The 22,420-nt window shown below is 38.0% G+C and overlaps 1 protein-coding gene across 1 annotated transcript; it reads left to right on the top strand.

Annotated features, from left to right (window-relative positions):
• The first annotated feature begins 1,403 nt into the window (after positions 1-1,403).
• itgb3a (integrin beta 3a) lies at positions 1,404-22,373 on the top strand. The gene is made up of 15 exons (XM_053614528.1): positions 1,404-1,863; positions 2,973-3,058; positions 4,330-4,534; positions 5,322-5,574; positions 5,709-5,871; positions 6,096-6,257; positions 6,425-6,520; positions 6,770-6,859; positions 7,353-7,487; positions 8,824-9,247; positions 15,801-16,023; positions 16,119-16,222; positions 16,994-17,113; positions 18,163-18,329; positions 20,625-22,373. Exons 1-15 carry the CDS (start codon positions 1,797-1,799, stop codon positions 20,691-20,693), a joined length of 2,364 nt encoding a protein of 787 aa, XP_053470503.1. The 5' UTR covers positions 1,404-1,796; the 3' UTR covers positions 20,694-22,373.
• Positions 22,374-22,420: the final 47 nt, after the last annotated feature.

Genomic DNA, 22,420 nt, shown 5'->3' with positions numbered 1-22,420 from the left:
CCACTTCCTGTGTTAAGACTTCCCTGTTACACGATCAAAATTGTACAGAGAGGACTGGAAAATTCCATTTCATTACAGACTGAGTCACCACCATCATCCTGTGGTGATGCATACAGGTAAAATAGATTAGACCATAAAACTGATTTGAAGAAACTGTGCAAAATACAATAAATGTTTTGTCACAGGAAACGCCAGAGCAGTGCCATAGTACTAACAAAAAAGTTACATAACTGCATTTCACTGTCTCTGTACATGTACACTGTACAATGACACACACATAAGTTAAAGCATTTCTATCTACCTATATATATATATATATATATATATATATATATATATATATATATATATATATATATATATATATATATAGAGCCATCTCTCTCTCTCTCTCATATATATATATATATATATATATATATATATATATATATATATATATATATGTGTGTGTGTGTGTGTGTGTGTGTGTGAGTATGTGTGTATATGATTATGTATATATATATATAAGATTCCTCAGGAACGCTGCCAGAAACTGGTGTCTGGCTATGCATCTCATTTGCAGATGGTCACAACAGCAAAAGGGTGCTCTACTAAGTACTAAAGATGCTTGCCATGAGGGGGTTGAATAATTTTGAAACTGGAAAAGTCATTATAAGTTGCATTTGCAGTTGAATTTGGGGAAACCACTTGAAACATGCGGTGTTCATTGCAAACAGCTGAAAGTCTGTAAATTTTGACAATAAACCTGATTTTCAACGGGGGTTGAAATTTATATGCCATCCACTAATATTCGCACCGTTGATAAAAAATTTGTCTTTATTTTTAACCTTTTGATCTTTTGTTAAAATAATTTACAAAAACCCTCTGCTCTCATGGATATCAAACAATTGCAAACAAAACAGGTTTATAAAAAAAAACCTTTGCTAAATATAGGTGTGCAACAATTATTGGCACCCTTTTAGTCAGTACTTTGTGCTACCTCCCTTTGCCAAGATAACAGCTCTGAGTCTTCTCCTATAATGCCTGATGAGGTTGGAGAATACATGGCAAGAGATCTGAGACCGTTCCTCCATATAGAATCTCTCCAGAGCCTTCAAATTTCGAGGTCCACGCTGGTGGACTCTCCTCTTCAGTTCACCCCACAGGTTTTCTATGGGTTTCAAGTCAGGGGACGGGGATGGCCATGGCAGGACCTTGATTTTGTGGTCCTGCTGAAAGATATATATATATATATATGGTACAATTGTTAAAGTTTGTAATGTTTCATAGACCTATAATAATCATAAACTTCCAAAGATGCTCTAGATTAACTTTAAATCACATGATTAGCATGCAAAAGTTCTGGCTTGTTTCTTAATTTCAGGCATCTTGTTAGTATTTTTCCGGTCTAGCTAAATTTCCAGCTAGAATGGAGTTGCTCAGCTTTGCCACTTGTCCATAAAAGGAAACTCATGCAGCATATGTAATTTCAGTACAAGGATGGAGTCAGCTGGGGGGAAATGGATGGCTTATCAGTGTTTTCATTTCATATGTAAATTATGATAATTACAAACTGTTCCTTTAACTGGGGAGAGAAAAAAAACTTTTGTACATGGTGAGGTAGAGTCAGTTGTTTCACCCGCCCATTCAGTCATGCATGAGCTTGAGCCCCGAAGAATGAGGAAAAAGTGTACCTTCTGCTCATTACTCTGCAGACTCACGCACGCGCACACACACACACACACACACACACACACACACACACACACACACACACACACACACAGACAGCCTCAACATCTCTGATATCTCAAATGGGGATGTTTTTGCCTCATATTTGGACAGTCCTGGCTGTTCTAACAGCACTTTCTACAGTTTCAGGTGAGTTTCCTTTATTTTCTTTGCTTTAACATTTTTGTAAAAGATTGACTAAAATGGTACAGCAAATTTACTGTCTACTGTCAAAGTGTCATGGTGCCAGTTTATGTGCTCATCTCCAGATGGTTCAGAATGCAGCTGCAAGGCTCTTGACCAGGGCAAAGAAATATGATCGTGTCACCCCAATTTTAGCATCCCTCCATTGGCTCTCGGTCCATTTTAGGATTCAGTTTAAGATTCTGTTGTTTGTCTTTAAAACTCTTAATGATCAAGCTCCTTCCTATCTCAAAGATCTTCTTACACCACATTCATCTAACAGATTTCTAAGATCTTCTGTTAGGTTTCTTTTGCATGTCCCTCGATCCCGGTTAAAAACAAAGAGGGATAGAGTTTTTTCAGTTGCTCCCCCTCGTTTATGGAATCAGTTGCCACTGGATATCCGCCTTGCACCTTCAATTACCATTTTTAAAAAGAGGCTTAAAACATATCTCTTCTCCTAGGCATTTTAATCAAATTTTTACTATTAACTATTGTCTGTCTTTATTTGGTTTTATTCTGTTTTCTGTTTTACTTTTCTTTACTCTGTTCAGCACTTTGGTCAGCTTCACTGTGTTAAATGTGCTTTATAAATAAAATGTACTTACTTACATGTAATGGACATTATAATTATTTTATTAACAGATACATTCACATAAAGTTAGTGTGTGTTTGTTATCTGTGTGTGTTGGTATAGATTTATTTATGAAATGTTTGTTTATAAATGGAAAACTATATTTTACAAAGATAATGTAGTGTTAAGATTACTAAGTAGACAAATCTAGTCTTAATCCGTAAATCAGAACTTTGCTCTTGGGTAAAATGGGGGGATAATAAAACGTGTGTCAGAACATTGAGACACCACATAATCATCCCTGCTGGTAATGATGAGTACATGTCTGTGCTTCTCTATGGCTTCTGGTGCATGACTTAACATGTAAGAGTAAGGTAATATCACGCCCTCAAGCTAAAGAGACAAGAGCAATAAACCTAAGACTAGAAGGAGTAGGAGAAAGAGTCAGGAAAAGAGACAGAAATTTTTACATTCTCTATGTGTGTGTTTTGTATATTCCTAGGCTCAAACATATGTACCTCCAGAGGTGTTGGAACCTGCAAAGAATGTTTGTCCGTTCATCCGTCTTGCGCTTGGTGTTCTCAGAAAGTTAGTAAAAACTTACAAACTTTCAGCAAACACTAGTGAAAGGAAAAAAAATCTAACACAGAAGTGTTACTAACAAAATGCTTTTGTGTCATTAGTGTTTTATCACTTTTTCATGTCATGATGTGTGTGATGTTCTTGTGCAGTGTGTCAAAACTCTGATTAAACACCAAGTTAAACTGTAGCCAATGAAGACAGAGTCGTAGTAAGGTTGACCATTTCCTGTCACACATCCTCATTAACATGCTGGTAACAAATTCCTTAAAGTGTAACACAGTGTGTTAAATATGCATTTTAAAAAATGCTGTGTTAAATATGTGTCAAGAAGAAAAATATTACAGCTACACAAGTGTCCAAGAGAATGTGAGATAAATAATTGTCCAACCAGACTTCGGATCATCTGTAACATCATTTACATCGCATCTAAATTACTGCACTTTTTTCCACAGTATTCAGTGTTCTTTTGTTCTTTGAGATTCTTAAATAGGAACAAGTTCTTGTTCAATTCAGTTCTTGTAAAGATTATTGTTTATGTCTACAGTACTTCGCATGGAGACCATAATAAAAATCCCATATCTCACAAATTGATGTTAATCTAGTTAGCTAGAAGACACAAAAGCCAACAGAAGCCTGATCATTTTGTAGATAGCCTGCAACATCAAAAAAGAAAAGCCGTGTCCTGTCTACACCATCACGCTAAACCACCAAAAGATTCCAACAACATATAAAGAGATAATACTGGATATGTTTGAGACCTACAGTATACGGAGTATGTTAGCAAAAGTTGGCTAAAGTTAAGCCAAGTATGTAAATGTATAATGTACAAACTTGTTTAACACAATCAAGTAAAACTATCAGGAATGAATCATTAAATTGACTTTTGAAATGTAAATTTACTAAGATATCAAATGATTGCTTATTGAATGCATTAAAATGACAAGCATTTAGCTTGTATGTTTGTCCCCAGCTTGTCCCCACCAGTTTTTTAACATGCCCAGTATTGTTGGCCTCACAAAAAGACATTTATACCCATCCATCACCTAATTTTGAAAATACATCTAAAGCAGCTATCATTTCATGATTGCACAAAACACTTTTTTGGCCTGCCATGAATTTTGTCCCCAGTACATTTCAGTAATTTTTTGACATGTATTATCATCACTGGGTGCTGATCACTTAACAATGTCAATAATGGGTGTCTATGCATTCGTGTGTGTGTGTGTGTGTGTGTGTGTGTGTGTGTGTGTGTGTGTGTGTGCATGGATTTGTATCAGGACATGGATCCCAGCAGCTCCACTGTTTCCCGTTGTGACCTAAAGTCCATCTTGCTCCAGTCTGGATGTAAAGCAGAGTTTATTGAGTCTCCAGTTAGTAGCATTGTAGTGGAAGAGGACCGCCCCCTCAGTGACCGCGCTCAAGGCTCGACTGGTGACATCACTCAGATTCGACCACAGCGCATCCAGCTGACCTTGAGGCCAGGTGTGTCTCAGTTTGAACACAAACAATTATTTGTATATATATAAGTCAGCATATTTGCTGTTTTTTTTTTTTAATATTATATCTCTGGTTCTTAATGGATCATTAAGGTGACATAGCTAGAGGGTTCAAGATTTTATTATTATTTTTTAATGATGTGATGATAGCTGACCTTATGACTAACATTGATCTATTACCACTGATTTAGTTGTTATCATTAATATTCAGTTATTGTTGTTATAAACCTAATAAACTGCTCGAAAATGTACTTCTTACAGGAAGTTATTCATTTCCTAATCTAAACCTCAGTAATTTTAAAACGCATAGTTAATAACAAATTTAATCTAACTGCGATTTTAATAAAACCAAGAAGTGCTATTTATGTAATACATTTGTTTCAAATATCAAAAACGGTATAAATTATTTAGGTTTGATGAGAAGAAAGTTTAGGAATAAAAAGTTATAGCTTCAGTAAATAAAAAAATAATGGTACATATTTGCCTAATGTGCTTAATATTTGAATAGTTGGATCATAACAGAATTCATGAAATATTTTTACATTAAAGGGGCACCGAATGAGAAATGAGAATCCCTGATCTAACCATTTTAATAATCACTATATATTCTCTTTCTTGCTCTCTCATCCTCTCTCTCTCTCTCTTGCTCTCGCTCTCTCTCTTGCTCTCTCTCTCTCTCTCTCTCTCTCTTGCTCTCGCTCTCTCTCTCTCTCTTTCTCTCTCTCTCTCTCACACTTTCTCTTTTTCTCTCACCTTCTCTCCATTGCCAACAGATGACTCGAAACGTTTTACAGTGACCGTTCGGCAGGTCTCTGATTACCCTGTAGACCTCTACTACCTGATGGATTTGTCCTATTCTATGAAAGATGACTTAAACAGCCTCCGCTCCCTCGGCAGTGCTCTGGCTGAAGCTATGGGTAGTAAAACTAGTAACCTGCAAATGGGGTTTGGGGCATTTGTGGACAAAACACTCTCACCGTACATGTATATGTTTCCAGACGAGGCCATAAGCAATCCCTGCCTTGGGTAAGATTGTATCAGAAATGTTCATATATATAGTATATGCAAATGGATTCACTCCAAGCTATAGCTTTGGTATAATTTTTATGTCTGCCTCTTTTTTCTGTGCGTGACCCCTTTTGCATTGTTGGGTGTTACAGCATTGCCACTACCTGCTCACGGCAATTCGGTTATAAGAACGTCCTGTCACTTACGGAGCAGGTTACTCGTTTCACAGAGGAAGTGAAAAAACAGGAAGTATCACGTAACAGAGACTCACCAGAAGGAGGATTTGATGCAATCATGCAGGCCGTGGTCTGCAAGGTAACACACACACTCTTGATTAAAATCTGAATAATTACTGTATGTATAAACGCAGCTCTGACAGTTGTGCTGGCTGTAATTCAAATCACAGCTTTTTATCAATGGACCTGTTCTAATACATTATAATTTCTATAGTTTCAGCTTATTCAAATGGATTTATATGGCAGGAACCAATAAGAAGAAAATATGTTGAAAATCTTAATCTCTTTCCATCTGTATATTAGGATAAAATTGGGTGGCGGCCTGATGCATCCCACCTCCTGGTGTTTACTACAGACGCTACAAGCCACATTGCGCTGGATGGCAGAATCGCAGGCCTTGTCCAGCCCAATGACGGACAATGTTATGTTAATAATGACAACATCTATGCCAAGACTGCTATCCTGGTCAGTCTGGCTAGCTGTGTTTGTGTTTATTAATATTTTCTCCCTAATGTAGGATGACAGAATTTATTTGAAATAGAGTGTATTGAAACTAGTTTGGGATACAGGCCTGGATAAAGGGGTATTTTATCTCTGTGGGTTGATTTACTGTATTTGTATTTGTATTGTAGGACTATCCCTCCATTGGAATGCTCACTGACAAACTGGCTGAGAATAATATTAACCTCATCTTTGCTGTAACTGAGAATGTGGTACCTCTGTACCTAGTGAGTACATAAAGAAAGAAACATGCTTTCACCCACACTTTTTTTTCTCTTCTTATTCTTACTTACACTCACACACACACACACACACACACACACACACACACACACACACACACAGACACACACTCAGTCACATGCTTACATTAAAGCTGCCATTGCCGCCTACTGTCTTGTCACATTGCACATTGTTGCACCTCTGTACCCACTCACTGATCCCCGCACCCCCCCCCCCCCCCCCCCATCTCTCAGAATTACAGTAAGCTGATTCCTGGTACCACTGTTGGGAAACTGTCTTATGACTCGAAAAATGTCATCGAACTCATCCTGGATGCGTATGCGGTGAGATACACACTACACAATTCCCAACTAGAAATCACCACTGTTACATGACATCCATGTCTTCGCTTAAATTGGGGAGCGGTGTGAAAGTTACAATTCCGATACATAAAGAAATAAAACACTTTGGAGCATGCCATTATAAGAAAATAATCAAAAAATGTGATGCTGCCCAACGTAAAGTGAAGTTACTTTCACCACCCCAAAGTTGATTCTTTTTCTATAAAAGCATGAAATAGTTGTATTTCACCTTACTGGTAATATCACTAGATCAACCATATGTTTTTATTTTTAATCAGTTAATGATTAGTTTTAGATTACATACAAGTCCCTGTAATTTAGTTGGTACTATAACATTTGATTTGAATTATAGCCCACCTTCTGATCAATCTGAATTCACAACTCAACGGTGTTTTGGTATAAGTTTGAAAAATGCAGTAAGTTTAGAGTAGACTGAACAACATGACGGTGACTCTCTGCCCTTTTACCCCTATAGAATATCAGGTCAAAGGCAGAGTTGGAGGTGTTGAACGTTCCGGATGAGCTGAGCTTGTCGTTTAATGCCACATGCCTCAACGGAGAGTTAGTACCCGGCGTTAGATCCTGCTCAGGACTTAAAATAGGAGACACGGTGAGTAACTCGTTAAATTACAGTTGATCATCCAGCCTCAGGTCACATGGGATTTGCACCAGCTTTGCACCAAGAAGGGAACCAAATACAACCACCATTACTGGCATTAATGCATCAGGTTAAGATAAACTGTGCTTAGGTTTCCAGTGATCTGTACTGAACCAGTGAGGGAGTACATTTATCCTTCCCAGCTGTTAAGACCACAAACATACATGTTCTCATAGGCCGTCTTTATACTTGGTCTGAATACGTGAGTCCAACCCAAAAACTGATTCTAGACTCATTTAGTAGGAGCGTCATCATCACAGCTTTGTTTTCAGACACAGGAATTTCTACCAAACTGTGGATTAGTTGTGCAGTTCTGTGCATCACGTCTTAGTAGTTGGTGTTTTTGGTCTTACCAACATTCAAACCATAGTGTCCAGAGGTGTATGGCATGTCCTCATCCAAGGGCAACACCTCAGAATGGCATGCATTTTTTCAGTAAATATATTTCCAATAAATATAATAAATCCAGTAAATATATTTCCCATTTCTTTTTACTTGTGAAGATTTTTATCCAGTGCAAACAAGTTCAGTGTGGAACACAAAAGTGAGCACACACTCAGGTCTGAAAACAGCTTATAAACTTGAGCAAACACACTTAACTCAGTGTAAACTTCCTCAGGTCGGTTCAAAACTCAAGCGTGAAAACATCCTTAGACTTGCACCAGTAAATGTCTGGAATTCTTTTCTTCTGCACTCATGTACTTGTCTCTTACAGACATGCTGATACAAGCTGAACTTATACCTAATATGCTGTAGATGTCTCGTGTCGTCACTCCCTGTAATTTGGGCTGTGACATTTAATAAATTTTTCTATATATGCAATACAAATACATATGAAAAAGACAAATAAATGTGAGATTAGTGTTACTTTTTGTAATAATTAGCACAGTTCTTAACACATTCCGTCATCTGTCAATTAAATAACTATTAAGAGGAGATGCTTCAATCATAGTGGCATCTCTGGCACTATAAACAAATGATGTGGACCACAAAAATCCAGACTTGTGAATCTTACTAAGAAAGCTCCCTATATTTTAGATGTGACTTTGGATGAACTCCTGAATGGAAAGGGTTTTTTTTTTTTCCCCAATCACCTACCTCCCACCAAAATCACTGACTATACCTTTAATAAAAACCAAGCCTGAAAGAAACTGACAAACATAGGGTGATATAAGGTCAGAACATATCCTCTATAATCACTAGAGTCACACCTTTATTCCCAGGCTGGGACATATGGTAATAAGATTGTATCAAAATAAAAACATGTATCTCTGTATATCTCATTTAGGTGTCATTCAGTGTAGAGGCAAAGCTCCGTAGCTGTCCAAAAGTGAAGAGTCATACATTCAGCATCAAGCCTCTAGGTTTTAAAGAAACACTGCAGGTGACCGTCAATTTCGCATGCAACTGCTCATGCCAAGATTCTGCCCAGCCTGCTAGCCCCACCTGTAATAATGGCACACTGGAGTGCGGTGTGTGTCGGTGTGACTCAGGACGCCTAGGGCCACATTGCGAATGCACCGAGGCCGACTTCAATCCCAACGACACAGACAGCTGTAAACCCTCCCCTGGTGCAGCTATCTGCAATGGACGAGGCGACTGCGTGTGTGGCCAATGTAGCTGTCACTCAAGAGACTTTGGGAAGGTGTGGGGCAAATACTGTGAGTGTGACGACTTCAGCTGCATCCGCTCCAAAGGGCAACTTTGTTCTGGTGAGAAACAAGTGCACTCATATACATTCACATTCACACATCAGTGGCATGATGGATTTATGAAGGCAGTTATAACTACCCTTCCCTAAAGTAACAGTACATCACCATACATGGTAATAATATAAGGTAATAAGTGGCTCTCTGCAGTAGGCACCACTGTACCTACCATTTGTGATTTATCTACCTCCTTTTGGCATGTCTGTGCATAGCCTCAGCTGTGGAGCAGATCTTGTGTAACGCTGTACTATTCAGAGTGGATTCACAATATTGTTGCGCAAGCAGTGGGGTTGTTTGTGTAGAGCTTAGATTAATATGCGCACGTCTGCCCGTGTATGTGTTTGGGTTCATTTGGGATTATGTTTATGTGTGAAGACTTTGTAGTGGATCAGGGCCTGGTCTTTGTGTCATAATATTTGCAGATGTGTCACGTCTCATTCGAGAGCCTTTATCATTGGTTTGTTTAAATATGAATACTTTTTGTAAGCTTTGAGTAGGGACTTTTGGTGGTTGCATTTATATTAAGTAACTGGGATGGGTGATAATAAGATGACGCCATATCTACATGTATATGACGATAAATGATGTGCTGTCTGTGTTGATGAGAGTATTGTGTTTGTTTGTTTGTTTTGGGGGTGGGTGGATAAATAATATGGCTGTTTTGCATAATCATGGACGCCATATGAGTTGTTATCACAGCATAAAGAGTGCACATGGTTTAACAAATGATCTGTGACTGTTTCCAGAGACATTTGATGGTTTTCAGATCAGGTTTAAAAGTGTCCCATAGGATGCTGGTAGTCTCTGATGGTGATTTTGCAATACATTGTGATTTGTTGATGAGTCAATGGACCTAATGAACTTCTGCAATAAAGATGGAGCAATGTAATCAGCAAGACACAGTATACACCCTGGATTTATAAATGAATTAAGAACGAGAAACAATTAGGTACTGTTGGGAAAGTGTTTACCAGAAAACCAATCACTTTTTCAGCAGGGCCTGATTCAATTCAATTCAATTTTATTTGTATAGTGCTTTTAACAATGGACATTGTCTCAAAGCAGCTTTACAGAAACATATGAACACAGGATACAGATTTTAAGTGTGTGAATTTATCCCTATTGAGCAAGCTGGTGGCGACAACGGCAAGGAAAAACTCCCTAAGATGAAATGAGGAAGAAACCTTGAGAGGAACCAGACTCAGAAGGGAACCCATCCTGTGAGCCCATCCTCCCTTACTGGGAGCCAATGCAGTGTGGATAAGATCGGGGTGATGTGGTCATACATTTTGGTTCTAGTAAGGACTCTAGCAGCTGCATTCTGAACTAACTGGAGTTTGTTTACGCACCTACTGGAACATACAGACAGTAAGGCATTACAATAATCCAACCTAGAGGTGACGAAAGCATGAACTAATATTTCTTCATCATGTAGTGACATTATATTTCTTATCTTAGCAATATTTCTGAGATGAAAGAAGGCTATCCTAGTAATATTATCTTCATGAGCATCAAATGAAAGACTGGAGTCAGTAATCACATCAAGGTCTTTTAATGCTGAACATGATGAAACAGAAAGGCCATCCAGAGTTACTGTGTAATCAAAAGCTTACTTCTAGCTGCATGTGGTCCTAGTACAAGTACTTCTGTCTTGTCAGAATTAAGTAAAAGGAAATTAATAAGCATCCAGTGTCTAATGTCTTTTACACATTCCTCAACTTTATTAAGCTGCTGTCTGTCATCTGGCTTCGCTGAATCATACAACTGTGTATCATCAGCATAACAGTGGAAGCTAATTCCATGTTTACGAATAATTTGACCCAGAGGTAGCATATATCAAGTAAAACCTAGCGGAACACCAAATTTAACCTCGCTATGCATGGAGAAGTCACCATTTAAATCCACGAACTGATAGCGATCGGTCAAATAAGACGTGAGCCAGGAGAGGACCATTCCCTTAATGCCAACAACATTTTCTAGTCTATCAAGGAGAATAGTATGATCTATAGTATCAAAAGCTACACTAAGGTCAAGTAACACAAACAAAGAGACTCAACCCTGATCAGAGGCCAATAGTAGGTCGTTTACTACTTTAACCAGTGCTGTCTCTGTACTATGATGATGTCTAAATCCTGACTGATACATTTCATGAATGTTATTCCTATGTAGGTTCAAGCATTGCTGCTGTGCTACAGCCTTTTCTAAGATCTTGAGATAAAGGGGAGATTTGATATTGGCCTATAGCTGGACAATTGAAAGGGGTTGAGGTCAGGTTTTTTAATCAGGGGTTTAATAACTGCTAGTTTAAATGATTTAGGTATATAGCCAGTGCTAATGAAAGAACTGATTATTTTTAGAAGGGGTTCAATTACTCCTGGACATATCTGTTTAAAGAAACATGTAGGTAAGGGATCTAGTATACAAGTTGATGATTTTGCTGATGAGATTAATGAAGCTAGTCTTTCTTCAGTCTCTCTAAGGGGAGTAAAACATTCTAATCATTGATCTGATATTGCTATATTATCATTTACAGGGTTAGTTATAAAACTGTCTGGTTTTAAATGAATAGTCTGAATTTCATATCTAATAATTTCAACTTTACCAATGAAAAAATTCATGAAATCTTCGCTGCTATATAATAATTGTTGTTGTGTGCCTTTTTCTGTGGTGGTTTTATTCCTAGTTACTTTTGCTACCATGTTCAATAGAAATGTATAATTGTTTTTGTTTTTTTCTATTAAGGTGGAGAGATAGACTTTTCTAGCATCATTAAGAGATTTTCTATAGTTCAGGAGCCTCTCCTTCCTCCTTTCATGCTGTTTGAAATACTACCAATTTGGTTTGATGCCATTTACGTTCTACTTGTCAAGTGGTTTGATTGTTGGTATTTTGTTCGTTGGTATTTTGTTAGCAAAAGTGAATATTGTGATACATATTATGTACCCTTAAAACGTCTTCAAATATTAATTTAATTAATTCATTTTCAGTAACCATTATCCTGGTCAGGGATCCAGAGCCTTTCGCTGGACCATTGTCCGTTATGCATGAACACACCCTAGATAGGATGCCAGTCTATTGCAGACACACACACACCTACCATGTTTTTGGGAGTGGGAGGAAACCAGAAAACCCAGACAAAACCCATGCAGAAAGAAGGAGAGCATGCAAAACTGTACACAGACAGTATCCCAAGCTTACGATCAAAAAAGAGACCCTACAGCTGTGCTTCCTGCTGCCCACCATGCTGCCTACATGTTTTTATATATATTGTGACTGTGCAGTGCTGTGAAAAAGTATTTACCCCATCCTGATTTCTTCAGTTTTTGTGTATATCTCATACTAAATAGTTTTAGACCTTCAAACAAAATACAACATAAAACAAAGACAACCTGAGTAAACACACAATAGTTTTTATTTATTTATTTTTAACTGAAGCAAAAAAAGTTATTCAACACTTATCACCAATGTGAAACCAATGTGAAAAACTAACTGTCCCCTTAAAATTAAAAATCTGGCTGTGCTACCTTTAGCAGCAATAACTGCAACCAAACACTTCTTAAAACTGGAGATCAGTCTTTAATTTACTTCTAGGACTAGGATTTACTCCTATGCTTTGAATCATTGTCTTGCTGCAGAATCCAGTTGCGCTTGAGTTTCAACTTACAGACTGTAGACCAGACATTCTCCTTTAAGATTTTCTGGTAGAGAGCAGAATTCATGTTTCCCTCAATTACTGCAAGTTGCATAGGACCTGAAGCAGCAAAGCATCCCCACACCATCACGCTTCCACCACCATGCTTGACCGTAGGTATGATGTTCTTTTTGTGGGATTCTGTGTTTGGTTCATGCCAGATGTAACGGGACCCCTGTCTTTCCAACATTTCACTCATCAGTCCACAAAACTTCTCCCAAAATCATCAAAGTGCGTTTTGGCAAAATTCAGATGAGCTTTAATGTTCTTCTGGGTTAGCAGTGGTTTTCACCTCGCCACTCTTCCATGGATGCCATTTTTTCCCAGTGTCGTTCTGATAGTGGAGTCATGAACAGTGACCTTTATTGATGCAAGAGGTGCCTGTAGTTCCTTTGATGTTATCCATGGCTCTTTTGAGACTTCATGGATGAGTCAGTGCTGTGCTCTTGGAGGAATTTTGGAAGGTCAGCCACTTCTTGGATTGTTTAATACTGTGCTAAGTTTTTATATTTGGAGATAATGGCTCTCATTGTGGTCCTTTGGAGTCCCAGAGCCTTTGAAATAGCTTTGTAACCCTTCCCAGATTGATGTATTTTAATCACCCTCTTCCTCATCATTTCTGGAATTTCTGTAAATTTCAGCATAGTGTGTTACTGGGTAAGACCTTTTAACCAACTTCATGCTGTTGAAAAAGTTCTACTAAAATGTTGATTTGCTTGAACAGGGTTTGCAGTAATCAGGTCTGATTGTGTCTAGTCCAGCTGAACCACATTATGAATGCAGTTTCCTAGATTTGAGGGAATTAGTAACCACAGGGGCAAATACATTTTCACAAAGGCCCAGTTGGTATTGGATAATTATTTTGGCTTCAATAAATAACATTAGCATTTAAAAACATTGCCTTTCTTTTATCTTAGATTTTGTTTTAATTTCTGAAACAATTTAGTATGAGAGATACACAAAAACAGAAGAAATCAGTATGGGGCAAATACTTTTTCACAGCACAGTATTGCTCAAGCCTAGTCAGTGTATTTTAAAGAAGATTGTACTCAGTACTTGTGGACACTTGCTCACCAAAGCTATTTATTTGTTAGATATAAACACAACGTGCAAAATGACACAGACCGTTCCCTAAGGTTACTGTGTTATTAATTATATTGTAGTCATGTAGCATTTTGTCCACACTTGTCCAGCTCCACTTTTTGGCCTGATCCTCATCCCCCAGACTCCGCCTAGTTTACATGTGCAGTGTGTGTGTGTGTGTGTGTGTGTGTGTGTGTGTGTGTGTGTGTGTGTATGTGTGTGTTCCATGTACAGTAATCCATTGAGTAATAGATCAGACTTCTGTTACACACTCTGCCCTCTATTTTCTTTATGACAAAAGGCTGTTTCAATGTTTGCATCCTGCAGAACGTATGCCATTTCAAAATTCAGTTAGTCTCGGTTTCCCTTTTGAAAACCTTTAATGGAAATACTCTAGATTTCGGTTTAAATTGATGCCCCCAAGGCCACATGATGAGAACAGGGCCATGGTAGGGAGGCAAACTGAACGCTTCAGCAATAGTCATAAGAAAATTAAAATGGTTAGTGATAAGAGCAAGTTTGGTTTACAAATGAGTTTTATATTTTTTTATACTTCAAGATTTGGCAGTATTTGGCAACTTGATGGCAACATTACATTCATTAAGCACAGAGGATCAGGCCCAAACATGATGAGACAAGCACAGATTAAATAAAGAAAGCAGGAAGGAAAAGGCAGGCAGAGATGTGATAAATGGTTGACTGTAAAACAGAACTGATGACTAGACTAGCTTAGACTGCAAGAAATTATGAGATTTTGTACCATTTATAAGGAGAAGTGGAATGTAATTCAGTGTATTTTTTCACTTTGCCCGTGACCGTTTCTGGGCAAGGCATCTTTTAAGTGACTAAAAGCAAAAATAAACGTTAGTAGGTGAATGACACATAATGCTAAAAGGGATGGTTCAGACAGAGGATGTGGCAAAAGGTGTGACACACCAGTTTTACTATAGTTTAGAGTTTAGGTAAGATTTCGTTTGGGACTTTAATTTCATTTTATTTTTGTTTGTTTCTGTTAGGTTTTATTTCTAGAGATATTTTATTTAGTATTTAGGTCTGTTAGTTTCATACCTATATTTATGTTAGTTATTTATCCTACAGCATATTATTCAGTAACTTCTGAAAATTTAATAAATAGAGAAACTATGTAGTTATAGGAGCATAGAATGTAAATCTCAACAACAACGACAACTATAAGGATTTTTTTTATTTCAGTTTGTTTCTGAGTCAATGTTTCAAGTTTTGTCATAGATTTTTTTAATTAAACTTGTATAGAAATACAGTATACAAAAAAACACAGTATGTCAAAAATACAAAAATATTCCTTTAGTTTTTGTTAACTATAATAACTAATTATTGTTATTATAATAAGTTTATTACAATCATCCAGCCATCCAACTTCTATATTGCTTATCCTATTGGGTCACGGAGAACCTGGAGCTTATCACAGGGAGCATCAGGCACAAGGCGGGGTACACCCTAGATGGGGTGCCAATTCATCAGAGGGCACAATCGCATACACATTTACATTCATACACCTATTCATACACTATGGACACTTTGGACATGCCAATCAGCCTACCATGCAAGTCATGCAGCCTACCAGGACTGGGGGAGTTATTATAATAATGTATATAATTATTTAACTTATCATTACTTCATGATTTTATCTGAGAAATAATAGATAACTGAAAATGTGTTTCACAGTGTATCTTTAGAATTTGAAAGCTGCTTAAGTATTGTGAACTCTAACCATATTATTATTGTTTGTATGTATTTGTTCAGGTCATGGCGATTGTGTATGTGGGTTCTGTCAGTGCTATCCTGGCTGGTCAGGCGAGAGCTGTAATTGTTCCACAAGGACGGACACTTGCATGGCTAGCATTGATCTGCTGTGTAGCGGCCGTGGTGAGTGTTTGTGCGGTGTGTGTTCATGCAGCTTGCCTGGAGCATACGGTGCCACCTGTGAGAAATGTCCCACCTGCCCCGACTCCTGCACCTTGAAAAAGTGAGTCCTCATGTGTGTCTCTGCATGTAAGTGTGTGTGTGTGTGGTTGTCTGATAGTAGTGATAACTCTGATAATTATTCGTATGTGTGTGAAGGGACTGTGTGGAGTGTAAGCACTATAAGAGAGGACCGCTGTTTGAGAAGAAAAGCTGCAACACTGCAATCTGCAGAGATGAAATCCAGTTGGTGGATGAGCTAGGTATGCACAAACATATAACACACACATACTCCATTTACTATTATTCTGTATCTGCGTCACTTTAGGGAAGATAATAAAGGACAGGAGAAAAGCACCGTCGAGTTCAGAGCTAAAAATAATGTTGACTTTTGTAACTTTTGAGGAAGTGGTTTAGGACAGGAAGTCTTTCGCAGTTTGTGACACTCAGACATGTCAATTTAATTATGTACATTACTAGTCATAATTTGACAACAAACATATCTCAAAGTTGGGTGACATATATTTGGAGAAGAAGAAGATGTGAGTACTGGGCCTAAAGGTTTAAAAGCTCCACAAACAGCTGGGAAGTACAATAAAATGTGGACGAATACATAGTATATATGAATTCAGTATAGTATTCATTATATTGAATTCAGTTTCTGAGTTTTTCCATATTTCTGTCTTCTTTATTGTTCATTCGGACTTTGCTGAATGTTTCATAGCGCATTAATATTGTACATATTCCCTGGGATTTTAAAATGTAGCTTAATTGCGAGCATATATAATTATACTGGAAATGTGCTGCTCAAAGTATATTATTTTAACCCAGGGGAATTTTTCTGCTTCTTACCGATTCACCTCCCATCATTTGTTTTCTTCATGAATTGCAACAAATCCTTTAAATACTGTACATAGTGTAAAACTTAAGCCACTAAACAGACTGCACATTGCATAATCAACCCAGCGCTCTCTCTCTATCTCTCTCTCTCTCTCTCTCTCTCTCTCTCTCTCTCTCTCTCACTCTCTCTCCAGCCTTCCATGAGAAGAGCGCGTTGAATTGCAGCTACAAAGATGAGGATGACTGCATTCATCACTTCCAGTACTATGAAGACATCAGTGGAAAATCCATTCTCTACCTCGTTAAAGAACCCGGTGAGACACACAGACACAGGCAGATACAGAGATTTTGAGTTGGCACAGGTTGTTCTTCACACTGAGTCATTCTCCATGCAGTTTATGGATGCACGTTTGAGACAAGCATGCAGTAGAGGTCCTTGCATGACACAACAGACACTCCCTAAAGAATATTATAGCTTCCTAAGAGCCGGATGTGAGCTACGACTAACTTATAAACAAGTCAAACTAAAAATAGTAATTGCAGAAGAGCCTTTAGCTGACAGTTAATCCAGTAATAGAGATTAATCTATATTCTACAAGATCAGTAACTAGTGTTGGCTTCAAAAGCACCTTAGGTGAGATTGCATTGAGACCAAGACCATAGTCAATGGAGTCAGAGTCAAGACCAAATATGAGAGGGTGGGCAAGATCAAAATGAGACCACTAACACAACACACTCATTCACACACTACAATTTAGAAATGCCAATCAGCCTACAGCACTGGACTGGGGGAGGAATCCGGAGTACCCGGTGGAAACCCTTGAAACACGGGGAGAAGATGCAAACTCCATGCATACAGGGCGAAGGTGGGAATCGAACCTCCAACTTTGGAGGTGCGAGGCAAAAAAATAATAATAATAAAAAAAAGATTTAAGTGCACAGCAAGTAAATAAAATCGATTCAAATGTAGAATTTGTTTCTTTGCATGCATTAGTACTGCTATGCATTAAAACTTTCCGAGAATTCAACTTTCCGAGACCAAAAACAGCTGTGCATTACAAGTTCTTGTGCTATATTAGTTTGAACAATAGAGGATGAAGTATTTTGCACTGTAGGGACTTGAAACTTACTGCGCTATATATAACTCCACATTGACATTTGTTTGTGCTGTAACGGAAACAAAGTATTTGGTTTCGGGTAGTATCAAAAATATCTTCTCATAGGCCAAGACGAGTTTCAACTGAGTTTTTGACAAGACCGAGACCACTGGTCTAAACACCAGTCTCAAGTACCACGACACTAACAATAACCTTAAAAAAATGTGTTTCCTACGCTAACTATCTGTGTGTTTGCATGTGTATAGAGTGTCCTAAAGGTCCTGATATCCTGGTAGTGGTGGGTTCTGTCATTGGCTCCATCTTCTTGCTGGGCTTGGCTGCTCTGCTGGTTTGGAAGCTGCTGGTCAGTATTCATGACCGCCGAGAATTTGCCAAGTTTGAGGAAGAAAGAGCCAAGGCCAAGTGGGAAGCGGTGAGATGGAATGACAAACAAACACGCACACATGCGCAAGCAAAAGACATACACACCTACAAACCCACATTATTTGGCTGTCTGGTGTATCTGGATGAGGGGGTAATTGGTAGTTTCTCAACAACTACCATTATATTAGTGAGTAAGTGTGGCTTCATGTCATGTCTCGTCTCCTGCTGTAAGACCTAAAGCTGCTCTTGCTGTCTCCTTAAGCACAGGGATATGACAGTGGCTATTATGTAATGTGCAATGTAATTTATTTTGGCAGGATATACTGTTTAATTTCTGTACAGCCTGTGTATCCCTACTAGGACTGAACAATAATGGTTAAAATGATGATAGCGATTATTTTTAATTAACCGCACTACTGTTCAGCAAATTAGGAGCAAAAGAGTTGTGCTTTATTATTTAAATAAAGAGAAAATAGCCTTTTTAATATTGTGGTGTTTGCGATGAAATCTGAAAGATCAAGAATTATTTTTTTTTCAAATATACATTTACTGCACATACAACAGGCTTTGTAGTTAACCACAGAAAACAGCTTGTTTAGCAAATTTCTGTGGGATGGTAAATCCTACTATTATAAATTAACGTGCTGGTATTGCATATAACACATTCCGAGACTGACAGTGAACAGTTAATCTAACAAAATAAAGACACTATAAACATCTTATGTTATGCAAATTAGCGCCTTCTTCAACAAGACACAGTCAAGCTACAATATTAAATAGTTTAAGCCTATATCTAAAATTATAAAAGGTGTATGAAGGGGTTTTGGTTTGTCTCTCCCCTTTGTTGATCAGAGAGCGAGTTCCAAGTAGAACCCCCTTTTCAGTAGCTAAGAACTCATCAGTCTTCAAAGAAGCTTTATGGGAACCTTTTTTTTTTCCTCAGACGTTGTCTAGCAATCATTATTATCTACAGTCTCAGAGTTTTTGCTACTGATCGAAGGTCAGTCACTGCAGGGCCTTTGAGCGAGGCCCTTAACCCTCAACTGTTCAGTTGTGTAAATGAGATAAATGTAAGTCACTCTGGATAAGGGCGTCTGCCAAATGTCATAAATGTAAAATATAAAAATACATTCTGTATATTAATTGATAATCACTCAAAGTCTGGACAACCCTGCTGAAAAAAACAATAGAAACCCTCATAGAATGTGTAATGGTTTTAATGGTTATTGCAGTGGTTTTAATGGAAACTGTAATGGTCCCTGTGGGTCTCTATCGGTGAATTGTTGACTTCTATTGGTGGCATGTTATGTCTAGTGGATACCATTAAGGACCAACTGCTGGTTATCAGCTGATGGATACCAGCTGATGGTTTGTAATGGTATTTGTAGTGGAAACCATTAGAATTTCTGTGATGGTTGCTGTTGTTTGTTTGTTTTTTAGCAGGGAATTTATGAGAACATTGTGTGCTTGTATATTAAATAAAGAATAAAACTCAACGGGATGTGCTGTTACAGGAAAAGACATTGTGATATGGCCCAACACAAAGCCCAGAGATTACAATTTTTCATTTCTGAATGAACGATGTCATGCTTTTTAACCATTTATAGTTACATTTAATGCTGTAGGACAGCCATGAGATTCAGTTCTATCGTGACAGTTTTTATAGCAGCTATAAAATGGTCACCCCCTCTGCAGCCTCTAGTTTTTTCTCTCTCTTAAAGTTAATAACACAAAAAAAAACTTAGCTTGTTACAGTCATGTAAACGAATCCTCTGTCCTGAAGATTTTCCCATGGCAGAAAACTGTTACAAAGCGATGACACCTGAGACTCCATCCATAAATGTTAAATAACCATCACAAAACTTCACCATAGCAATAATTATATGTTTTTGTCTATTAAACAGCAAGACATTTTTAAAAATACATTTATTATTAGGCTTAGATTACATGGACCATACATCATGCAAGTCCCTTTGAATGAACCGTTACTATGGAAATTATAACATATTAATACAAGCACATTAATATAGACCCAGCTTTTATGTTACTTCTGGAACTACTCTCAGAGCTGCTGTTACAGAAAATTAATCAACATCTTCTAATTTGAGAATTCAACAGCTCTGCAGTGTAAATGGAAAAGGTCTTAGTCAAATCGTAAAGAGTTATAGGACTTGCAATGTTTGGATTTATTCCACAATCACATCTTGGTTGGATGCTTTTGAATGCTCAAGCTGTGCCCTTTGCACGTATATCTAGTGACATCTCATGGACAAATAACTAATTCTTGTTATTTTAAACTTATTCACAAACAGTTTCATTAAGAAATGTGTCTCTTCTCTTTTAGGGTAATAACCCGTTGTATAAAGGAGCTACAACTACTTTTACAAACGTGACGTACAGTGGCAACTCCTAAAGACCCAACACCTTCATCAACAACAGTCACTTGTCTCAGTGATGGTCACGTAACCTCTCTGGGTATCACTTCGCACTTTCCACCAATCAATGTTGTCAGAAGTCTAGCGCTGATGAGGAGGCAGACATGTCAGTCCTGTGACTGTGCTAACAGGCAGAATTGTGCCTGGGATAATCATCTTTGACATTGATCTGAACTTTTATTTCAACAAAATAAATCACCTGAAATAACAATAATAAATAGTATTTCAAATGAAAACAAGGAAATTGGGGGAGATACTGAAATAAACTTAAAGTCTATTTTGTGGGAAATATATTTTTGTGTTGGTGTTTAATAAAAAAAAACTTGTTTTAAAATGTAAGCATGGTTGAGGTTAAAGCATATAATTTCTCCTTCCATACTGTACATGAAGATTATGTAACAAAGACTGCCTGTTTTGAATTTCTCATGGTTGTGATGTCACTACCATGAACACATTTACATATGTAAATCTGTAGTAGAGCTATGAAAAGTTCGAGGAGAACAGCTAATCGTTATGCAGTTCCTCGCTGTCTGGAAGCAAATGTATCACGAAGGGTTTAGACATTATAATCACTTTTTTCCCCCCAGGCATCCCTGATTATCTCAAGTTTGTTTAGCAAAATGAGATTTACTATTAGAATTATTCAGAATTTTTTTTTTTTTTGCAAAAATGTGTTTTTTGTGGGGGTTTTTTTATAAACATGTTATATACGCATTAAGTGTGGAAAGTTTAACATCAAAATATTACCTGAAAGTCATAAGATTTTGGCATTTTTCCCTCTGAGATTGGAAAATGCTATTGCAAGCTACATGTGGGAGAACATTTCCAAATGTGGGTTGTGCTGTGCTCTTCCTCCACTGAGCGCATAAATCTCACAACTGTGAGTGCACAACATTCAGATAGAACTCAAAGCTATATCCTAAACCGCACAATATACACTAAGTAGTATGCCTAAATAGTAACGACACTAATGGTGTTGTGACATACTATTCAAAAGCCTGCATCTCTGATGGTATGGGGGTGCATTAGTGCCTATGGAATGAACCATACCTGCACCAGAGCCACATCTCCCTGCAGTTTTCGCCTGGTTTCCCACTGAAGCTAAGCAGGGCTGAGCCTGGATGGGAAACATCTTGGGGGAAACTAAGGTTGCTGCTGGAAGTGGTATTAGTGAGGCCAGCAGGAGATGATCACCCTATGGTCTGTGTGGGGCCTAATGCCCCAGTGTAGTGACAGGGAACGTTAAACCAGCCTCTTATCAGCGCTCAGTTCAAAAGCCTGCATTTTTGATGATAAGACATTAAACCGAGGTCCTGACTCTCTGTGGTTATTAAAAATCCTCGTAAAAGAGTAGGGGTATAACCCCGGCGTCCTGGTGAAATTCCCCCATTGGCCCTTTTCTATCACGGCCCCCTAATAATCCCCATCTCTGAATTGGCTACATCACTCTCTCCTCTAGACTAATAGCTGGTGTGTGGTGGGCGTTCTGGCGCACTATGGCTGTTGTCGCGTCAACCAGGTACACACCATCATGCTACACACTAGTGGTGGTTGAGGAGATCTCCCCCACATACTATGTAAAGCACTTTGAGTGTCTAGAAAAGCGCAATATAAATCTAACTGTAACTATAGAATGAGCCACTTGCACATCTGGAAAGGCACCATCAATGCTGAAATATATATACAGGTTTTAGGGCAACATATG

Source organism: Ictalurus furcatus, chromosome 2 (assembly GCF_023375685.1).
Source record: "Ictalurus furcatus strain D&B chromosome 2, Billie_1.0, whole genome shotgun sequence".
Lineage (NCBI taxonomy): Eukaryota > Metazoa > Chordata > Actinopteri > Siluriformes > Ictaluridae > Ictalurus > Ictalurus furcatus.
Note: the sequence above shows the minus strand (reverse complement) of the source record. Positions and strands in the feature narration are given on the sequence as shown.

Coding starts and splice junctions, on each gene's coding strand:
- itgb3a (XM_053614528.1), top strand. CDS start 1,797: ATGGGGATGTTTTTGCCTCATATTTGGACAGTCCTGGCTGTTCTAACA. Junction 7,488..8,823: donor GACTTAAAATAGGAGACACG/GTGAGTAACTCG, acceptor TATCTCATTTAG/GTGTCATTCAGTGTAGAGGC. Junction 18,330..20,624: donor CCAAGGCCAAGTGGGAAGCG/GTGAGATGGAAT, acceptor CTTCTCTTTTAG/GGTAATAACCCGTTGTATAA.